A 22,257-nucleotide genomic window follows, 5' to 3' on the forward strand; every position below is an offset into this window, starting at 1 on the left:
AAGAAGAGGAAGACGAGATAACTGCTGTGTCGAGCATGCATGGGCATCATTATCGGTTCGTTCTTCTTTGAAAAGTGCAGATAAGCGTCGTTGTTTGCACAAGATGATAATAAATAGAATGCGAGAAACTTTGTCTTGCTTGAATCGTCGATTTGTATACCCGAACCCGTAATCTCTCATACAATATTATATGATCGCGTTTTTTTCTATAACTCGCTGATAAGAATGAATCGTGTGCGGTATGAAGGAGGTTTCGAAGTTTGCCTCTATTGTTTGCCATGCAATATTCATGCGTCAATTTTCCTTTAGCCGGGCAACAACTGCAGGAACATTTACCGCGTCACCTACAGAATTAATATAGGGTGCATAAAATGATTATCGACAACCGTAAGGCAAAATTTAATTAATACGCCAGAGTGTGAACGATCAAATTTCATTTTGGAGATATTGTTGGAAACACAAACATACTTCTTGTTTTATCGCGAAATTGAGGAAATTTCAGTGCATATATAGTCAAACCTTTTATTTGATCAGTCATTTGCCGATTGAAGTTATTCAGCTGCCGCAACATTTGACGGCGCACTTTTGCTGTTTGACGGGACTTGGTCAAGCGTTAAATGAAAGAATGAAAACAATAAAGAAAAAACTACGATTTGTCGTTATGTATACGCTATACTTGTACTTCAGGCTCGTTGATTGCGAAATTTAACCTGGTTTTTGTGGTTTATACGATTGATAAGAAGAAAGTTTTCCGTCAATTTGCGAAATTAATATGAGTTAGATTTTCACATTATATTTATTTTCATATACGTGACTTCAGAGTGGCCACATACCTGGAAAATCTGAAAAATCTGAAAATGTCAGGGAATTTTTAATTTGGTGGTGGAAAAAACCTGAAAAAGTCACTTTTCTGTCATGGGAATTAGAAACGATTTTTTGAGGTAATAAGTTTACTTTTTTTCATCAGGAAAACAAATTGCCTCAAACTGACTTTTTTTACGTTATATTTTTCCTCAATTCAAATTGAATTTTAACCGAATATATCATTGATGAGCTGAACGATTTAGATTTGAGTAACTTACTAGGACTGGGAAAATGTCAGGGAAAACTAGGTTTCAGGTCCTGGAAAACCTGGAATTTATGTCATGAAATTTTCTTCCCAAAAAAACTCTGAACTTCAACTCCGAAATCTACTGTACCTACTAAAAACACACGTTTCACTTATTTGATGGCTCAATTATCGTGTTTGTTGTACAGGAATACGTGTCTCTTGTCGCAGGTGTAGGTCAGTTAACAACCGTAGCTCCTTACTACAATTTTTATTCTTCTTTTTGCGAAAGACGAACGAACGCAGAAAAAAAGTGTGCCTTCACGGCGTGATCGAAGCACCGTATTTCCGTCTCTATTTGCATGCATATATAGTTTAACTGAAAAATACTATGTCACGAACGTTTTACGTCACTAAAGGATACTTTTTTTGGTACGCAATACGCGTACAACCAAATACAGTTAATACAACTGCACAAATTTGATCTGCATTTTACGACTCACCTATAAATTTATAGAACTCTAGCGCAATGTGCGGCTTTCATTCTTCGAGTGATATGTTATGTACATAAAGTGCACATAACTATAAAATAAACGTGTTTGAACCAGTTAAATGAACTAGTTTTGTTGTATAAACTTCACACACTTCGCATCACTACCTATATGTAGAACCAGACTGAGCAGATCGCGATTTACGTACACGTACGATTCAATTACCTAGCAAAAAATTGAGAATAAAAAAATGTTGCAATCATGTGGAAATACATTTACCCGCAGTATATATATATATATATATATATATGTATACCGTGTGAGGAACGAGGTCGCAGTTCTCAAAAAAAAAAAAAATAAAAAAATAGGGGGGGATAAAAAAGAAGTTTTCCACGAGTCTGGAAACTCCGTATATAAATACTTGAATTAGAAACCGTATGTATTGTTTATTTATGTATATAGGTTTGTATATAACGAGTAAATAAAATGAAGAAGGTACATGATGAGAACCTATATGTATGCTTACGGAAATAATACGTGCTACCGGTTATCCGCCGTCGTTCTTGCAGATGTATTATCGAGGACATCGAGCTGCTGCTACTGCTGCTACTTTTGCTCTGTCCCCAGTTAGCCTTTTAAGATTAATTAGAAATCAGTTCCTGCCTATGTTATATGAATCTAGGTACGCAAGGTGTGTAATTTTACCTACTTTAGCGATATATCGCTGAAAATTTCACCGACTTGTCGTCGTCTCACCTCGTTTTTTATATCCCATGCAGTTGCAATTGCAGTTTTTTTATTTCCGAATCGTACTAGATGTACTTGATGATTTCTTCCCGATACCAAGAAAAGTCTTGCGTATAGGTATGCATACTGTGATACGAAATTGCAATAAATTTTACAGAGAAAAAGGCAATCCCGTCTACTATGTATCACGATGCAAATATTATATCGATATTTTTATTCTTTAAACGGAGAATAATATAAAGAAACGCATATTTGTATGTAAAAGATTGAATGAAAATATTTTTCATCGTTATTTTTAAATATACGCGTGCAAGTAGATGTAATAAAAAAATGGATGAAATTTTTAGCGAAATGATTTTACTTATCACGACTGCTCACAAATAATACATATATATATAAACGTAAAGAAAATGAAATATATGTTTTTTTGAATTTACGCCTAAAGTCGCGACACGCGTCTTCACAAATTCTTGACGATCCGACAAATGTATATAAAATTTCATTCCTTCAGCGTTTTCGACGGCTTTGTTTTCTTCCATCGCACTGCATGTAATCCGTATTACTCGCGTTTCAAGTCAGCGATTCATTCATTGATTCAGCATAAAGCCGGCGTTCGTTGTTCCTGTTATCGGCGAGGTGCCTGACACCGCCACTGAACGCGGTATATCCGTTCGTTCGTTCGTTCGTTCGTTCGTTCGTTCCCTGGTTTTTTATACAAATTTTATATACCTGTATTCGTGTACGTCCATCGTGCACAGTGTGAAGTTATACGGGTATAACAACGATAATAATAAAGAGAAACAATAGAACCCTAGTGTGGAAAATGACATCCTATCTCCTACACTGCAGTCGTACGAACATTTACAAACACATAATGTAACCGGCATTCAACAAAGGCGTGTTTCGTTTACCTTTTTATCGTCGTTTATTACACTCTTGCGACAATCGATAAGTTCACTGAACATCGATCAACTGCACGACAAAGCTCGTCGTTTCTATCAATCATTCGATTATATCTTCTCAAGTATAATTCTTGGGAGTTGAGAGGAAAAACTATTATTATATCTGAATCGAAGAAACGAAATTTAAACAAACAAAATAATCATTTTTGACGTGAAAAAAATACGCCAGATTATTTAATCATTGTCTCGTATGTTATAGATTTTTTTCGCGGAGTTCGATTACAGTCTAGTAAAAAATTTTATTTCATGTAACTTTTCACTCGAATTACTCTGAAGCTATTTCGATACGTTTAATATAAATTTAACGACTCGTCGAATTTCTTTAAGTTCGTACGTGAAACTCGTACTTATAACAACCAACTGCCGAGGCAGAATTGGTATCGATATAGGATTGCTATGCATGCCACGTATATTCGGCGAGAGCTACGTTTCGTACCTGCAAATCGACGAGGAAGAAAACGGTCCCATCGTCGATCTATGATCTAACAAACGAACGATTATAAGGCATCAGGGTGACAAAAGATACCTGCAGAGGAGACTTTCTACCCGGCGTAGCGCGATATTTCGCAACTATTAACTCGCAGGCTCGAAATCGTGCGACGCGATCATCTAGCCGAGACAAACCTTCCGACAAACCGAAAAAATAGTAAAATATCAAAAATAAAAAATCAAGGAAAGTATCGGAGAAAGAAGGACACGGAAAAAAGGAAACAGGACTTTTGGGTTACATAGAGATCGTGTCGAACGATCTTCAAAACTTATTCAAACCGATTTGAATTTTTAGTAGCGAGAGTGTGGCGCATCCGCATATATTTCGAAACTTTCGATTCGTGTTATAGCTGTATAATAGCATTCTTCACTCGACTCGACTAGATTCGGCTTTCCTATAAATTCATTATAACTCGTCTCTAATCATCGCAGCGTAAAAGTGCTAAGTTTATAGATATATATATATATATATTATACATATGCTCACGTGTTGGGTGAGAATCCGTTTGCAATTAATTTGCATTAGGATTCAACTTTTTCACTCTGCTACTGTCCTGCATCTTGTTTCTCATTAAGTCCAATATATAATATATATTTTACCTATATTTGATCCTGGAAGCAGGCGCAAAAAAGTTAGCGATATCTAAAATAGAATTGTCGTCATAGTTCTTCACTCGACCGTCTGTCGTAGGCGAAAATCTTGAAAAAATTGGACAGAGTCCGAGCTTTATACTAAAATGGCTATGTTCAAATGAATTAACCAATTATACTGATCTCTTCGCGCGTGATTCCAGACTTCAATCGCCCACTTATTATATTCGTTTTAACAAAAAAGGCAAACCTTCTTCCACTGTCCGTGTGACCTTTTAAAAAATTCACACTTTTTGTGCAAGCAATTTATAAAGCATGACGATCCTTGATATCAACTTTCATTCTTTTTTAACTTTTTTCAATCGCGTCTCCTTAACCCTAAACCTTTTTAAGATCGGTCAAAATATCTTGACTTCTTGTTAGTACTGCAGTCTTTGAGATATTTTTACGAATACGTAATTAGTCGAAAGTGGTGAAAATTGATTCGTCAAATCGTTTTCAGATTTATTATATATACTTGTGTATACATATATTTTCTCAAAGTATAAATTATCAAAGAACGATTTTATAAATATGCGATGTGATTAACGAACCAATTTCATCAAGTTGATAAAAATGGTGTAAATTTCGTTCCGCGTACATTGCAATTAATTAAGTGCAATGATAGCTAGACTGTGAAACAATCAGTAGTCGTTAATTTATTGTACTGCAGCCCATAACATTATACGATATCTTCACTTATGATATATACACATGTGCACGTATATGTATTATACATATGTGCACTCAAAGATTGTATATTACAGATACGATATTGTACGAATAGGAGAGTGAAATCATCGCGCAGCCCACTTGCCTGATTTTTTGAAAGTGTGGTTAAACACGTTCTCCGTATACAAGCTACTTGCGGCATGAATTATAGCGCATATGCTCTATACCCTCATACGTGGTCGCGTGTGCGTGTCTCTTTCTCTCCGATTGCGCACAACGAATGACAAAAAATGGAATTTTGACCTCTCAAGTTTGATTATTATACCTACACACTACACGGTGGATTCAAGTGGCTGTCGTACTTACGGTAACCCAATTGGGTTCACAGACTTGTGATACTCTTTTAGAAGATCCGTATTATTGTATTCATATTCATCTTACGTTCGAAAAGTTGCATCTTAAGGGGACACTCTTGTCCATTCCGAAATTAGAGTATATATCGATAAATATAGGAATACAGGTATTTAAAACGCGAAAAAGAGTTCAACAGCCTTATTCTATAAAAATATTTTCATTCGACGCAAAAATGTAGAAATAGCATGAATTCTACGATTTTATTATCGCGATTCCTTAGAATCCGTGCAATTTTCTTTATTTCGGCGTCAAATGAAAATCTGTTGCGAGTGATTTTGAGTCTTTTTTCGCGTTTGAGATACACAGACTTCGACATTAGTTTGGAAATATATGTACGTCATCGTTGAAATCGACCAAGGCATCCTCTTAAAATCAATTATACAGACTTTCTTCTTGATATTCGAAGTATATGTTATTATAATTTTCTTTTTTTTCTATTGTTTCGCAAATTATTTACAACCGCGGAGAAAATTTCCTGGACTTTTCTTGTATTATCCACGTAGTATGGCTCAAGTGTTAAAGCATAGAGACACTGCATCGTGTGTATAACAGGCACACTTACTACACGTCCGCTTTCTAAAGAGGCCGATTCGAGACCGGCGTATTATACATGGGAAAGAGATGATGTGCCTGTATATGGTGCGAATACACCTGCGACGATGATTATCATTCCTGCAGGATCTCGTTTATTGTACATGCAATGGTAGTGCGTTACATTCCATTCACGTGCGAATTATGGGTGGGAAAACTATTCGCGGAGTAAATTTGACCGAGACATTCATTGGCGCATTTGCAAGCTGCGTGATCTTGCTTCAGCAGAGTGAAGTTGAAGCCATGTGAGAATTTCGGATGTTGATATAGTTTTTGCAAACTGATTTTTGGAATGTTTTCTCAAGGAAATATTTCTCTCGTGAAATCTACGTGTTATAAGAGAGAATAATGTCAAGTACGTTGTAAAAAAAATTATTCAAGGATCTTTCGAAATCCTTAAAAGTCAAAATGCAACGAATGCAACGCAGAGAGTTGACGACTGAAACTTGAAATTGGCGTAATTTCGCGGAGAGAGAAAGTGCCAACTCGGGGTAACTCGTTCGAGCTTCGTTAGCTCTCGTTGATTTCGCTTATTTGGCGCAACTGGTGCGTTTATTAATACGTATACGTATGTGTACGTATATAGAAAAAATAACAACCTAACCCAACCTAACCTACCCTTGATCATAACGGACGTGTGTATATCGGCTTAGCGAAACAGGCGTGTGTGTAGAAAAACTTGCGTCCTGGTCACGGTTCAGGAATCCTGCTTTGGCAACAAAAGATGAACCTTGGCCGACTCTCTTGCACCACCACCACCACCACCACCACCACCACCACCACCCACAGCAGCAGCAGGGTATAATCCACGGTTTGAAATTTCTAACGAAAAATATTTAACTTTTTATCGAATATATTTTTGTTGTACGAAATCACAAATTTATTAAACACGCTGCCGGTATCATGTGTTAGATAATTAATAGGTACATCATATCTATATTATGCATTACCTACGTTAAAGCTAATAATCAAACAACGAGTCATTCGTTATTTCCACCGCGTCGCTTCTACAATTCTTTATTTTTTATAAATACATTTAATTATAACTATATGTACGAATTATCTGTCTACTTGCGAAATAGAAAGTTATTTCCAGATAGATAATAGACATATACGTGGTACAGCATATCGTAACAGCTCGTATGCAACTCATTTGCACTACTTTCGGATGCTACTTACCTATTTTTTATATTCTAGACATTAGCCTCAATAGATTGTCTTGTCTCTTCTTTCATTTGACGATGCTTCTTTCGTCTTGGGAGTAAAATGAAGAAGGTGATAAAAAAAAAAGTAGAAATTGGTATAATCAAACCAGAATTTATTATTACATTCATGACCTAGATTTGGATTACAACTTATACGTATATACCTATAATCTTAATCAATCGGAGAAAGTTTATACGTTGTTCAAGACCATTGAAACCAACCGTCATACACACATGTACGTAGGTACCTGCGGGCTTATTAAGAATTTGCAACATATGTCACGATATGTTAGAGTATCTGTATATATAGAACGAATTCATATTGCAACTTATTTATTATGTAACCGATCGATCGATAAATCTCGATAGAATCTCGGCTACATGCGGTACAATTTTACGTCTTTTACGTCTGGGAAATACTGCCATTATAATAATATTTCCACCTGTTTCACCCGCGAATGTGATTTTTCAAAGTACTTTTAAACCACCTGCATCTACAAGGTTCACGCACTGCAGCCGATATTTTCTGTAGTTCCTCAGACGGGTGCAAGGAAATTTTTTACCTTTTTTTTTTTTTCATTTCAAACCGGTTTCAGAGTCTAGCTGCGTCCGGTTTCCTCTCGGCATCGACAATTGTCGCGTTACGTAAACGATCGAAACCGTTGCAAAGATTTTTTCTCGATCGGTCAGCGATGGTCAATGACGTGCCTATGACACGTCTTCATCTGCCGTCCCTTGACAAGATACACTATACATATACGGTTCGTTGCGGTTCCGCTTCTGAATATCTTCAAATAATTCTCGTGGCAAAACTATCGGGCATATTATTGCAGAGCTCATCGAGACGTTAAAAAATCTTGTGAATAGAAAAAAAAAACAAAAAAAAAAAACAAAAAAAGAAGAATTGAAATCGCTTCGGTAGTTCTCTAGTTGTAAGCAAACATATAACGGACAGACAAACAGAAGAGAGGTTTTTTGAGTTTTATATTGTGTGTATACATAGAGAAGAGAAGAGATTCTGATTATGCCTGTATCTCATTCGAATTACACAATTTTTTTCTATTCTTTTTTTTTCCATTTACAGGCATTTATTATGAGAAGTTACGTTACGTTACACCACACTACCTGTTCGTAAGAATATTTACACACACTATATACGTAGGTATATACATATATTGGCTTACCTTTAATGCTTATCCAGTCTATAAGTGTGCTGCGAGTTTTTTATCTGCCTTGTCGTTATTAAACGTGCATATGATTAGCCGGTTAGTTGACCCCGACACAACGTATAAGCTAATAACTGTCATGACTGTTATATCGCAGAATTCCATTTGTTCAAATTATTGTCTATGGATCTGTAATTTCAGACGTTGAATTTAATCTCTGCGACGAACTCGACGATAATTGGCATTTCAAAAAGTCTACGGCATACGATTGTGTACATTCTCACTCACTTTTAGTATCATCATCATCATTATCGTCGTCGATTTTTTTTCTCTTTTTTTTTTTTGTTTGTTTTTAACACCTGCTGAATTTCCTTTTCCTCACTGCAGGCAATAAATAGGTGGCTCAAATTTCAACTGTTACCGTTAGAAAATACTGGTGTAGTAAAAGTGTAATACCTGTAATGATCGTCAAAGTTTTTTCCGACCATTTTACGTAATGTATTATACTGCAGGTATAACCTGGGACTGTGCAAAGAAGGAGAGAAATGGTTTTCTCGTCAAACTGCTGCTGAACAGCATTATTCAGCTGTGTAACGGCCAATACCCTCCGATTAATTGACCGTTAAATATATAATCGATTGGCGACGATCGGCTCGCTTAACTTGAGTAATGTAATACTTGGCTGCTGTTTCCGTTTCTTTTATCTGGTAGACCCGAAGCATTGCGACCGATACTGGTGTGATACATGTGTGTAATATCGTTAGCGATTTTCTTTACACGTTTTTCCACGTTTTGCTCATTGAAGAGAACCAGCACTGCTGACTTCTAAAAATGTTAACGTGGCCTGAAATCGAATTATGTATTCAACGGAGTTCATTTCACGTTAAAAAAAAATGTTGGGAAAAAAATATTTGTTCCTTGAGGATTTTTTCACTGAGCTATCGGTGTGGAAAAATCCAAACTACAAAAAAGGATATATCCAAAAAATTTTACAGTTTAAAATAATCTTTGATTCACAAATTGAATCGATTATAGACTAAGTTAAAATTTTTTTTTTCTATGAATCACTTTTATATGATATATCCATACAACACAACTAGAGGTGGTCCAATTAATCGTATATAAAAATTATCAAATTTTTACGAGAGCTGGCGTTAATTGCGAATCATAATCGAGACTAATTAAGCATCATATATATATATATATATATAAACTTGGTGTATAATGTAAACTTCCCATCGTTTTCATGTTCCATCGTGAAATCAGTTCGACCTTTACATGCATAGACCAGCTGAGATTATGCCAGTACGATACGAGAGAGACGACCAGGAAATAATTTATTTATTCGCCAAAGCAATTGTTGTAACAGTACTGTTATTATAGGTATGTATACTGCTGCAGCTGAGCTCAGGCTAGAAAGTTCGCCTCAGCATCTCTCTTTCTCTCTTTCTCTCTTTCTCTCTCCTCCTCTCGCTACCAGTTTTCATCTCGCAATCAGCCACCGCACATATGATACTAAGTAGATACATGAAACTACGAAAAAGTGAATATTGCGAAATGAAATGAACACTGGAATTATTTCTTTATATTGCAAATAAACCGAGAATGAAATTAAAAGAGAAGCCTGATTCGACGTTTGACACGCTAGAAGTATGCGCTACGCGTATTCTCGACATGGAATGGAAAAAAGAAAAATTAGACGAAGAAGAAAAAACAAGAACATTATCTATCCGGTTCAGAAAACCGCTCGAGGTTTTAAACGCAGGAGATAATATAAGAAGCCGGTCGGCGCTCCTGGCGCGTTGTTCCGACCTCCTTTAGGACCGGTAGAACTCGACGCGTCGAGGTCCTCTTCCTCCTCCTCCTCCTCCCCCTCCTCCTCCTGACCACTTCGACAAAGAACCGCGTTTTCCGGTTTCCTAACTTCGCGAGGCGTCGTTTTTTCCTCGCTGTTAACAGTTCGTTCCGAACTGAAGATCGGAGGACGGAGAGCAAATAAATAATGAGAGAGTAAAGAGGAGAGGAGAGGAGAAAGAGAGGCAGAACGAAACCAAGAAGCTGGCTCTTTGTTCGGAAGAATGGCTCCCTGCCCCTTGACGCGCCTCTCAATTCTCGGCACACACGCAGAGTTCCGAACGTGAGTGTATGTGTGTGTGTGTGTGTGTGTGTGTGTGTGTGTGTGTGTGTGTGTGTGTGTGTGTGTGTGTGTGTGTGTGTGTGTGTGTGTGTGTGTGTGTGTGTGTGTGGGTGGGTAATATAATAATAGAAGCATGCGTGTAAACGCGTGTATTGCAGGGCGTGGTTTTCATATGTGGGTATAGTATGCCTACCCATAGGTGTAACAAGTATACACATATGAGTATGTCAATGATCGAGATCGAATGATTGCGTGGCTAGAAATTGGGGGTGGGGGTAAAAATGCAGAAATATGAAAAAACCGAGAAACCACGATAGCGAATTTTTTTTTAAAGTGGAAACTTAATATATTATATAGCAATTAAATATGTTTAAAGTCGAAGTATGGAGAAGTGGAATACTGATGAGGTCAGAAGATAAAATGCTCCACTGTAGAATCGGCAGAATTAAGTCCGCTTGATAGTATAGAATCGTATATACAGATTCTCGATTTTTTGCTGTTCATTCTTTTCACCTTTTTATACTTTGTCTTTCTGTACATCGACTTACCATGTTTTCAATTTTCTGTACTTGACTGTACCACGTTTTTGAATACGAATATTCGATATTCTGGTCCTTCTATGAATCAGCATTTCTGATTTTTTAACCCTGCCCGAAGTTGGAAAATGAAAATTGGAACTCCATCAGTGAATCGAAGCAAACTTTATACATATATTGGCTCTAAATCAAGCTAAGAACTAAAGGATCTGTGCATCGTGTTCTTCAATGACGTCTGTCTTACAGTGTATCGTAAACGCCGCTTGCATTCCGATCTTTATCTTTGTGCGGCAGTTATTGGTTGGTTAGAAATATAAAAAGACGAGTAAGTATCGCCCATTCGACGAACACACGTCACGTGTAAAGTATTTATAATATGCATAATGCTCGGCATTCATCGTTCTTCGGACGAACTTCTCTTCTCACACGCGATGTACTGCGGAGTGTTGTGAGACCGTTCGCTTGATAAAGAGAAGAAGAAGTTCACACCTACATAAACACGTTTATATACCCATTATAGGTATATATGTAGTATAATACAATTTTTTAAGCGCGGTCAACAAGCCGTCGATGAATCGTGATTCTCGAGTATAGTATGATGCAGGCACATGTTATTAGGTACACATACCTACACACGTGGACACGCATGTCACACGTCGAGGCATGAATGGGACTCGAAACAAGAGACTTTCAACATTAATTCTTGATTAGTCGCCGCGTCAGTCTTTCCTCTTAACCTTCTTATCTCCCAAGTATAATTTTCGCTTCTCGTTCATCCTGCCGATTATGTTCAATTTCTTCCAATTCCGTCTCGGCCAACTCCCAAATTGCTGTACCAAGTAAATAAATGAAAACGTGTGTATAATTTAAATGGCAAAGTTCACAGACTTCGCCTCATGCGTTTTTGAGGAGATTTCTGTCTATGTATTTGTTTGGTAACAATTTGGGGAGCGTTTCGGTTAAGGGATCGTCAAAAGGGATTTTCCCCTTTTTTTTGTATGGTTAGGATAAGCCAATCGGTCTGATGATTTGCTTTTTTTTTTTTTACAAATTAAAGCACCGATGCAGAATACAAAATGATTTATTTGTCAATGGATTTATTTATTGTTTACATAGTTTTGATTTATTGAAAATTTCGTTTAAAAAAAAAGGTCCCGTATGGTGGCCAGGATTGCGACTGCAAATTTGATCTAAAACAAAAATTTTGAAAAGATTATTAATCTGTAGAAAAGCCGCCATGTTTCTACGGTGGCATTTTTTTTATGAAATTTAAAAAATGGGTGTGGTTTGAACAAAAAGTATTGAATTCAGCCTATTTTTTTCGGCAGTTATTCGTAAAAAAAATATTGAAAAAGAAACAAAAAGCTTCCATAGAAGTATAAAGAATGACGTGAAGAATGTTCTGTCAAAATTTCAAAGGGATCGCTTGAAAACTGTTCCTTTGAGAGTTGCCACCGTTTTTTGAAAAACATCATTCCGAGAAAAACGCGTTCCCTTCGCTGTCAGAAAGGCTGTAGCGACCGAAATAATTGGAATTTCAATTTCTAAATTGGAGAGAATGTTTACAACCGTGTATACTGTTGGATAATGAATAAAAAAAAAAAAAAATTTTCAAATCTTACACTTTGACGTACCCTTAAATTTCGAAAAGGTCCGGAACGAAGACGACCCTAATACTTATGTATGCCGTGAATGTTTTAGCGTTGTATATAACTCGATTAGTCAAGCCGTGCGAATTACCGTACCTATAACAAATATTGCAAAAGTATGGACGGCCTCATGTTCATTTTACAGTTTCGGCTCCAAGGGTGCAGCAGCGACGCAGCCAGGCAATTACAGCCTTCAAGGATTTAGTCTATATTGTCCTCAGCCATGTTGTTACACACCTTTCGTTTGACCTCCGCAGCCGTGATCAGCGCTTGATTTTAACTATACATGTATACTCTGTGCAGGCTATATAATATCAATCGAGCTGTATGATCATTCACGTTGAAAATATATATGCGAATATGACGGCATGTGAGAAGAATACACCTTATATACGTACACTAGGGTGTGACGAAGAAAATAAGAAAACAAATTGTTTTTTCAAACGCGTATCAAAATTTTTGTAGGACATCTCAAATGGCCGCTTATTTTATTTTTTCTATTTTCAATTCAAATAACATGTAAAAAAAAATCTGACAAATTTTGATTTTTATTCACTCTTAAACGGCTTGACTTATAAAATATGTGCTCTGCATGATATGTGTAGTAATATAATTGTATATCCGCTGCGTGTGGTGTAAAATCGAGTTGCGAGAAGTTGAGCGGAAACGGGAATTAATGTAGCGTCGAGTCGCAGCTCGGTCACTCGGTGCACGTTAATTGTACAATGCCTTTTATACATGCACATTTGTACGTACATACATACATACATACATACATACATACATACGCGAGTCACTTGTATATAGGTAGATCTATACGTAAAATACACGATTGAACGTGAATAATCGGGAGGCATTTCCGTTGGGTTCTCGACGCGGGCGTGCAGCAAATGCATCGCGTTACTTCGCGCTGCTACGTGTCCTGCATTTTGATTATTTATGCAAACATGATATCGCGTGCGTTACAAGTTGCGGCGCATAGCTCATACGATTATTAAATGGCTTTGAATAAATTCTTATCTCTGAATCTCTCCCTCTAAAGTCTGTAAATATTGACACGCGTGTTTCGCGATTGCTGATATATAATAAATATAAATGTATTTGACAAATTTGCAACCGTCCTCGCGGCTATAACCGCAGGAATCCTCATCCTGCCCAGGAATGCGAAACTCGGGTAACGGTCATCAAATATCACCGCTTTTTCGCCTTGTCTTTTTTCCGTGCGAACGATTCTACGTCGGGATCGACGATCCTTTTGCAGATCCTGAATTGCAAATTACGCAATTTGGTCCTGTGTCTCTCCCTGTGCAAAAAGCAGCTTTATTGTTTCGCAATAACATTAAAAAAAAAAAAAAAATAACGGCGAGTGGTAAGTTACGTCAGGATCACTCATCATCGCCTGCACACACAGTCAGGGGTATAAAGGCGATAAAAGATGACACAATATCCGACACGAGGGGATACGAACTCTCGTTACCCGTTATACCAACGCGATAAGAGTTTATAATAAAAGAGCAATTCCATTCTGGTATAATAATCGCAAACCTCGACGTCTCTCATAATATCCCGTTGAATCGTTATTATTTATCGTCGTTGTTAATGTTTTAAGTAAATGCTTGCATCATCCGCGAAGGCTAAATGTCGCAGAATCACGTGTATAGGTATTCGTATAATAAATATTTTGAAACGTTTATATATACGTTTAAGATCCTTGTATAATTTGCAATAATATGCTTAGGCGCTGCGTACAATACAAATCCCTCTTGTGTTCGTGTACGGAGGTACTTACGTACGCTCGTTTTACGCTCCATGAATTTGGGTCAGTAGATTTTAAATCCGAGACGTCCTCTGACATATCTTTGTTCTCTGTTATTATTTCTATCGCGAAAGTACCTGGTTCTAGACCGTATAATATATCTGCATCTATCTCGCAGTCACGCTGCCTGCTGCCTGCTGCCTGCTGCCTGCACGGGTCAGTAGCTTGACCGAATGTCAAACTTCGAACATGCAAAATGGTAATAATAATAACATCAACAATCACGAAAAGAAGAAGGGAAATTTGACTTTGTGTATTTATAAATTATGATTATGATCAATACTTAATTCGTTTAAAATTGATATAATAATAATAAGAAAACGAAGACACAAAATTGATTTTGCTTTTTCTCACCAAGTATAAACAACCTTTCGTATAGTCATAATATAACAGATACGTGTACAAAGATTCAATTTTTTTTATACCATCCAATTTTTACTTTTATATTTTAAGATTCAACGCTCGCGAAATGAATTTGATACTACTTGCGAGGAAACATTCGAGAAAGAAAGGTAGAGTCAGTTCTCCCAAGATATCTCACGCAAGACAAACAATTCATGGCAAGATAATAATAATGATAGTAATAATAATAATTACAATGAACGCTCGTAGGTATTTGCATGTTCGTTATGGGTGGATGTACGGTGTATTGTATAGGTATGAAATTATACGTATATAGATACAGCTGTGATCTCGACTTTCAATGCTCAAGTTTAAGTTCACACGATATGAATTCAATTCGAAACGAAGGCATTGAAATCACCCGCTTCTGGGATGAACCAATTAATCCTGGGGTACCATGACATTGGGGTATATAATAGGTTAACAATCGTATAATTCGTGTGAACGTTGATCCTCTGCCGGATATAGAGAAGAAGTAATTAGACTTTTTCTCATTCTTCGATTCAATTTCTTTTTCAATCCTGTACATCATAGATACACGCTTTAATCGAAGCTATTGCTATTGTAATTGTTGTTGATATGGGGGGCGGGGTTGAAATTTTGAATTTGAAAAAAAGTTCCGAAAGTGCGAAAATGAGCAAAATTTTAAATAAATATTCAGAATTTTATTCCATCGAAAAGATATTTCTCAGAATTTTACTCTCTCGTAATTTGAATTTTTGGACTCTTGCATTTCGGAATTTTGAACCGTCGACCATTCGGAACCTTTTTGTTTCGCATAAGTTTGATTTCTTTACTTTAAGTTTCGCCACCAAATAATTCGGAATTCGGCGCTTTCCGAACTTTTCAAATTCGCAACTTTAACCCGGTCCTGTTGATAATATAATTTTATATGCCGGTAAAATTTTTCACATTCATTAAAAAAAAAAGAATGAAAACAAAAAACGTACAAAATGAAGGAGAAAAGGCGATTTAGAGCTCAAGTCGGTGTGCCTGTAATCCGTAAAGTGTCGGGTAATTAACCGTGCCTCCATGCGGATCGGGCGTCAGGCAAAATTTTTAATCTCCATGGGCTCACATGTGCCTGTGTAATGCTTTACTAAGTATAGTCATAATGGCTTGCGCGTCACGTGGGTATAGTTGTAATAAAAAAATGTTGTTTGCTCACCTCGCCACCTCACCACCACGGCGACAATGTCGATACGTGGATGTATAAACGAGCGAGATAAACGCGTCCGCATCAGGCGATGCTGATCGTTCTGATAGCCGTACCTGCAAAGAATGAAAATTTGTTTAACTAATGACAATCCGAGTATCTATTGAATAATGAGTAATAACTTCGAAGAAGTTCATGAATGAAATTTAATGAATCGCTGGTGCAGTGTATCATCGAGCAGCGAGTGCTTAAGTTAGTTTATATGCCGGGTGCGATAGGACAAGAAGCGGGCATATTATTTTTCGTTCACCTACGTTAGTATGATTGGTCAAATCAAGTCAAAATAGATCTGAGTTTAAATCATTCGGAATATGCTTGCATTTTTCTGCGTAGGGGTGTTCGACCCTGAGAAACTCAAATCTGAAGTGATTTTTCAGCTGCATAGCTCGTGTTTCGAGAAATCAGCAGAATTTGACGTCTTTCGCGTTTTCCTCCAAAAAACTTCTGTCGATAGATGAAAAATGACTTGATCATCGTGTAGAGCGGAAAATTCTACATCGAATTATGTCTTCGTATGTCGGAAAAGGAGTCGGGCTAACAAATTAAGATAAAAGGAATCCTCCTTACCGACGGTATCTGGGAAATTTTGGTAAAATAATTTCTTTTTCTTAAATTTGTTAATTCGACTCCGTTTCCGACGTATGAAGACATAATTCGATGCAGAATTTCCTGCTCTACACGATGGTCGAGTCATGTTTCATCCACCGACAGCAGTTTTCGAGGAAAACGCGAAAAACGTCAAATTTTGCTGTTTTCTCGACACACCGGCTACATAGCTCAAAAGTGACTTCAGATTTGAGTTCCTGAGGGACGGAAGATCCTCTACACAAAAATACAACCACATCCAAATATTTTTAATTCTGACTTGTTTGGACCGGACTAAATGCGATAACATCTTGTGTGATGACGGAACTTGCACACCTCACAGAGAGCGAGAGAGATAGAAAAAGAAAGAGAGAGTTTTCTAAGACTACGGTCATGGCGTCGCGAGGTCTTTACGATGCGGGTTATTTAGTCGACCGGGACCGTGGCCTTGAAACGATTGTACAGGTCCAAGTGCCAGGGAATAATGGTACTTTAGATGAAGAAAGAAAAAAGAATCAGAATCTCTGCAACAGCCAGTGGCAAGAAACTCGGTGTGTGGCTAATTGTTTGGACACGAAGGCGAATGAGATTTTCTATTCAGCCAGACTTTTATTCGTATATGTTCACGATTATGCATACGTACATGGCTTGGAGGGACACCTACTACCACATTGCAATCTTACACCTGCGAGATCGAAGGACGCGCAGATTCGAGCACCTTTGTCTTATTCCGACAGCGACCAAAGCATGCGGATATGAATTATGCCGTATAATACTCATGCAAATACTCGCGCATACATGCAATGCGCGTACGTTGTGTATGTACGTGCTGGGTATGTGCTGAAGGCACATAATACATACTCTGATACATATTCAAACGTCTACGACGAGCATTCCTCCGCGTTCATGTTCTCGGTCAACTTGTGCGTATACGTATACTTATAATATGGATGAATAAAATATTCCTTACGTCCTGAGGTTTCTTCGCAATGGTGCTTTTCATGTTATGCGGAATTTGTTTTATCGCCGTTTTACTTTTATACAATTTTATATCTCATTTTATCCTTGTTCTGGGCGAGAGAAAGAATTCTTTCCTGGCCAATGGTTATGGGAGTTTTTATACTTATGTGTGTGTGCATTAGGCATATGACAAGAATCATTTTGTAGTCAGTCAAAGGCTGAGGACGATACGGGAATTAATATTTATCCGTTGGTTACAACTTCGTTCTTAGAGAGGTTGATAACCCTTGGAAATAATCGGAGACATTACAACTGATGATTTATACAGAGTCCTGGGTTTGAAATCAGACAAGAAAGAAGCAATCGTTCGTATCGAAATAATTACATCATAATTGTTTATCCGTTTCAAGTGAATAATCTTGATAAAAAAAATAAATAAATAATTTCGAACGAAGATGAACAAAATTCTATATGAACAATTAGTTTTGTTCCATTTCGATATGCAGAGAATAAAAGGAAAAAAATTTGCATCGGCCGGGAATCGAACCCGGGCCGCCCGCGTGGCAGGCGAGCATTCTACCACTGAACCACCGATGCTGTTATACTTGTATATACAAAGTTTGTACTGAAAGTTTATCTACGTTTCTTAAAATAACTATAGCTGTTTTTATTTTTATTTTAGACTAAATACGACTATCCAAATAATTGATTAGAGAAGCAAGAAATCCATTTTTGTACGAATATTTTGAATCTCAAATGTTGCATTCTTTCCTATCGATAAAAACTAGAATTAATTTTACAAGATATTACACATTTGTGTATATCATTTTTGAAAAGCAACATCTTGTCTTTTATCAAATGACTTTACCATCATTGATGACTACGAAACGGAAAAGGTTGTGTAACTCTGTACAGGTGTAATTTTATTTGTTTATTTACACAGCTATACAGATGCCGTTTAACAACAAGCGTATATACATATTATACATATAGGTAGGATTGGGTACACTGGTATCACGTTTACTCAAGTTTTCACTGGAAAGCCTGGCATAATAAACTGCAGCTGCAGTATAGCGAGCGGAGAGCTGAAAAGAGAGGAACACGTACGTGAATGTTGTTGTGGCAAGTGCATGATTATTAGTATTTAAGTTATTACACCGGATGAGCAGTAATTTGACATTGTTAAGTTTTATACTTGGTTGTTAATTAATTTTATTGACGAAACGGCAGCGCGCTAACGCGAATGTAACAACGTCCGTTAAACAATGCTTATAATATTATATTCTACCTATACCATACATATAATTATAATACTTACTCTCGTTTTTACCCTTAACTCGACATTCTCCGTATGTGTACAACTCATTCGTGTAACAATACGGGGAATGAATTTGCACTGCAGAAAAATGTCCGCTAACGATTCTCGTTCATTAATCACGGTGATTTAAGTTCAGAGAAAATTGTTCTCGGACCTCCTTGTCATCCTCGTCATCGTGTAATTATCGGCCCAACGTGTCGTGGCGACACACCATCGGTCCGATGACGTCCAACGACTGTTAAGAGACCGAAGCATTCACTGTCTATATAATAAACCGTCTCTTTATAAGCTGTTTCAGATCATTGATACGATGGATACGTAAAGTGGGCCGCAAATGCCGTTTAAAGAATCGCACTGGAGGCCGTAGTGATAGGATGTCGTCGCAGTGTAACCACTTCGTGCAGAATGCCTGGAAGAAGGAGCTCTGCTCGAATTGTTTCAAACCCCGTGAAGAGCATTCGGAAGCCGTCGATAACAACGCGAGGTTCAAAGGAACGACGATGACGACGAAGACGTCGAAGACGACGAAGACGATGAACGTGATCGAGGCGATGCCGCAGGTAAGAAGAGATCTAAAAAAACTATACCACCTATCCACTCACTCGAGTAATATAACTAATCGACGTTCATCTTTCCGACGACGCTGCCGCAGGGTATCCTCAAGGGAAAGACGTCTTCCAGGGGGAAGAAGAAAGTCGCGTTTCCCGATTCCTTGACGGAAGTGATCGGCTACGGAGGTGACGATTTCTCGGACTCGGAGGAGTTCGAGCTGAGCGAGTCGTCGCTGGGCGTGGAGGACGATCTTCCCGATGGCGAGGAGGAGCGAGCACTCTGCAACCTGACGAGAGCCAACACGAGCTTTAATACGGTAACCGCGAATCTCTCGTCGAGTGGTATTCCCGACGCGAAGAAGTCCTTCGCCTCGTTGATGCTGGGCAAGCCGCGGAAGGACTCGGACGGCAAGAAGAAGACCCTCCTGGTATCGGTGACGCCGTTCGGCGCCGGGGACGCGGTTGTACCGACGGCGAAACGACCCGCCGAACGAAAAGCTGTCAACTTCTCGATGACGAGTAGACAGACCAGCGAGGTCGCCGACGCCAAGTCAGAGGTCACCTTAAAGTCGGTGAACAGCATAGCCGAGGACAAGATCGTCCGGGATAGAAACGAGAAGGAGGCGACGTCCGTTCAGACAGAGAAGAACGGCTCCGCCCTTGAGAAGATCGTCGACATGCCCCTGATCACATCGAGCAATCTTATTTCCGTTATACAGAAGAGCGATTCGCTGCAGCAGAGCGTCGAGGGGCCGACGGTTTCCGGAAGAACGGTAAGCAGCGACCAGGTCTTCCAGAAGACGGGCTTCATCGCTAAGGCGAGCGCCGATCGGAAGACCGGGATCACCAGGACACCCGCTATGAAGAAGCAGAAGGACGCCGACAAGCCGATCAAGATTGCGACTCAGGGTAGCTACAAGCAGACCCTCGACTCGAAGAACGAGTACATCGCTAGGACGACTGCAGCGAGGGAAAATGAGAGCTACGCGAGAATCGAGGATCGGGATGGTGAACCGGAGCCGAAGAAGACCTGGGGGAAGGACGTGAACACGATGGAGGTACAGGCCGCGGACGATGAGGAGGGTGATAACAAACCGGACGAAACCGAGGCTCCGGGGTCATTCGGGCCGAAGGTCAGCAGGGAACTGGCCGGAGAGCCGGACGGCAAAGCCGACGAGGAAGTCGTTGAACCGCCAGCCTTGCCGCGGAGCCCGCCGCCGATCGAGCCGCGGAATTCGTCGTTCCTCCACAGCGTCGACGTGAATAAGAAGGCAAAGCCGACGGTTCCCCAGAAGCCCTCCTTCCTGCCGCCGAAGGCACCGTCTGCATTCAGGAACGGTTCCTGCGAGACTAACTCGCGAGCAACGGGACCGAGGAGTCTTAACCTCAGGGGAACGCAGGATCAGCAGCAAAGCGTCGTCGAAGAGGAAGAGACAACGGCGTTGATTCCGGGGAGGGGGGAGGACGTCGAAGATGAAACGGCGAGCCGCGTGATCACGCTCGTTGACGTCGACGGGGACGCGGTCAGGTCGTCGAACAAACGACGGATGGCCCCGAAACCACCGCCCCCGACGTACGCGTCGACGGTCGACGAAGCCGGAGGATCGCTTTTTGCCCGCAATCCAGGCGCGGTTAATTTGAAGTCCGACTCGCCGGTCGTCAGGGAGAAGGAAAAGCGGGAGAGAGCTTCTTCGTGCAGTCCTAAATTCCGGAAGGACACCGATCAGGAAGCCGCTGATACGCAGACGAGCGAGCAGCCCGGTTCGTCGGTAATCGACGCGGACGCACGAAGGATGATGTCCTTGTCTCAGGACAGTTTAGCCAACGGCGCCGATAAAATCGAGGAGAAGAAAAAGGCCCGGTCACGCTTTTCTCTCAAGAAGTTTCTCAGGATGGGATCGAAGAAGGACCAGGTCGACGGCAATCCCGGCTTACCGCCCAGACTCGACGATCCTCCAACCTCGCCCCAACCGACGGCCAAACCTCGACTCGAAATCATACATCCTCTGGAGCTCGACGGCGCTGCCGTTGAGGTTGTCAGCAGGGAACGCCTTCCCAGGATCAGCAAGGATCAGAGGACCGACGAATCGGTTAGCGAGGCCGATCAGTCCCAGCACCTCTCGTCGCCCTCTACCGGCAGCCCCCCTCATCATCCCTTTGGTGAGTCGTTGTTAATGTGTATATATATACCTCCTTCACTTTCATTTTACTAACATTTTAATAGCAAAAAAACGTCGAAGTATAATTTGCGAAGAGGTTCAAAATAAATTTTCATTTTCCACCATCCCTGTCGACGCAGCGAGGCCCGGGAAGCCGCCGCCACCACCCAGGAATCAGTCCCTCGACGATTGGGCCCGACTGGACCCGGCTAACAAGCCGGCTCGACCGCCACCCCCTCGAACCGAGATCAAATCACCGAGTAAATCGTGGCATCCGCCGAATCCGACGAGCCCCGACTCGATCTACGCGAATCTGGGTAAGTTCAGGCCTATACAGTGTAACTAATACGATTGAAAGAGAGATGGGGGGTAATATTATTAATATTATTAATTATAACGAACACGAGTGACGACGATGATAATAATAATGATAATAGTAATGATAGTAATGTTAATAATGATAATAACGATGTAACAGCCATACTCACACGTGAATGCCTGCACGCTTTTTTA

The 22,257-nt window shown here is 39.5% G+C and overlaps 1 protein-coding gene and 1 non-coding gene across 3 annotated transcripts in view; one reads left to right on the forward strand and one right to left on the reverse strand.

Annotated features, from left to right (window-relative positions):
- The window catches only part of LOC124413706, a 37,361-nt gene that overhangs the window by 9,613 nt on the left and 5,491 nt on the right, over window positions 1-22,257 (forward strand). For both annotated transcript variants that reach the window (XM_046894468.1, XM_046894469.1), the window contains exons 2-4: window positions 19,333-19,594; window positions 19,687-21,745; window positions 21,885-22,061. In XM_046894468.1, the coding sequence (XP_046750424.1) occupies window positions 19,409-19,594; window positions 19,687-21,745; window positions 21,885-22,061 (2,422 nt within the window). In that variant the 5' untranslated portion in view covers window positions 19,333-19,408. The remainder of the gene's footprint in view (window positions 1-19,332; window positions 19,595-19,686; window positions 21,746-21,884; window positions 22,062-22,257) is intronic.
- Trnag-gcc lies at window positions 18,243-18,313 on the reverse strand. The gene has a single exon. It is a non-coding gene; the product is annotated as a tRNA-Gly (tRNA).

Source organism: Diprion similis, chromosome 12 (genome assembly GCF_021155765.1).
Source record: "Diprion similis isolate iyDipSimi1 chromosome 12, iyDipSimi1.1, whole genome shotgun sequence".
In the NCBI taxonomy this organism is placed as follows: Eukaryota; Metazoa; Arthropoda; class Insecta; order Hymenoptera; family Diprionidae; genus Diprion; species Diprion similis.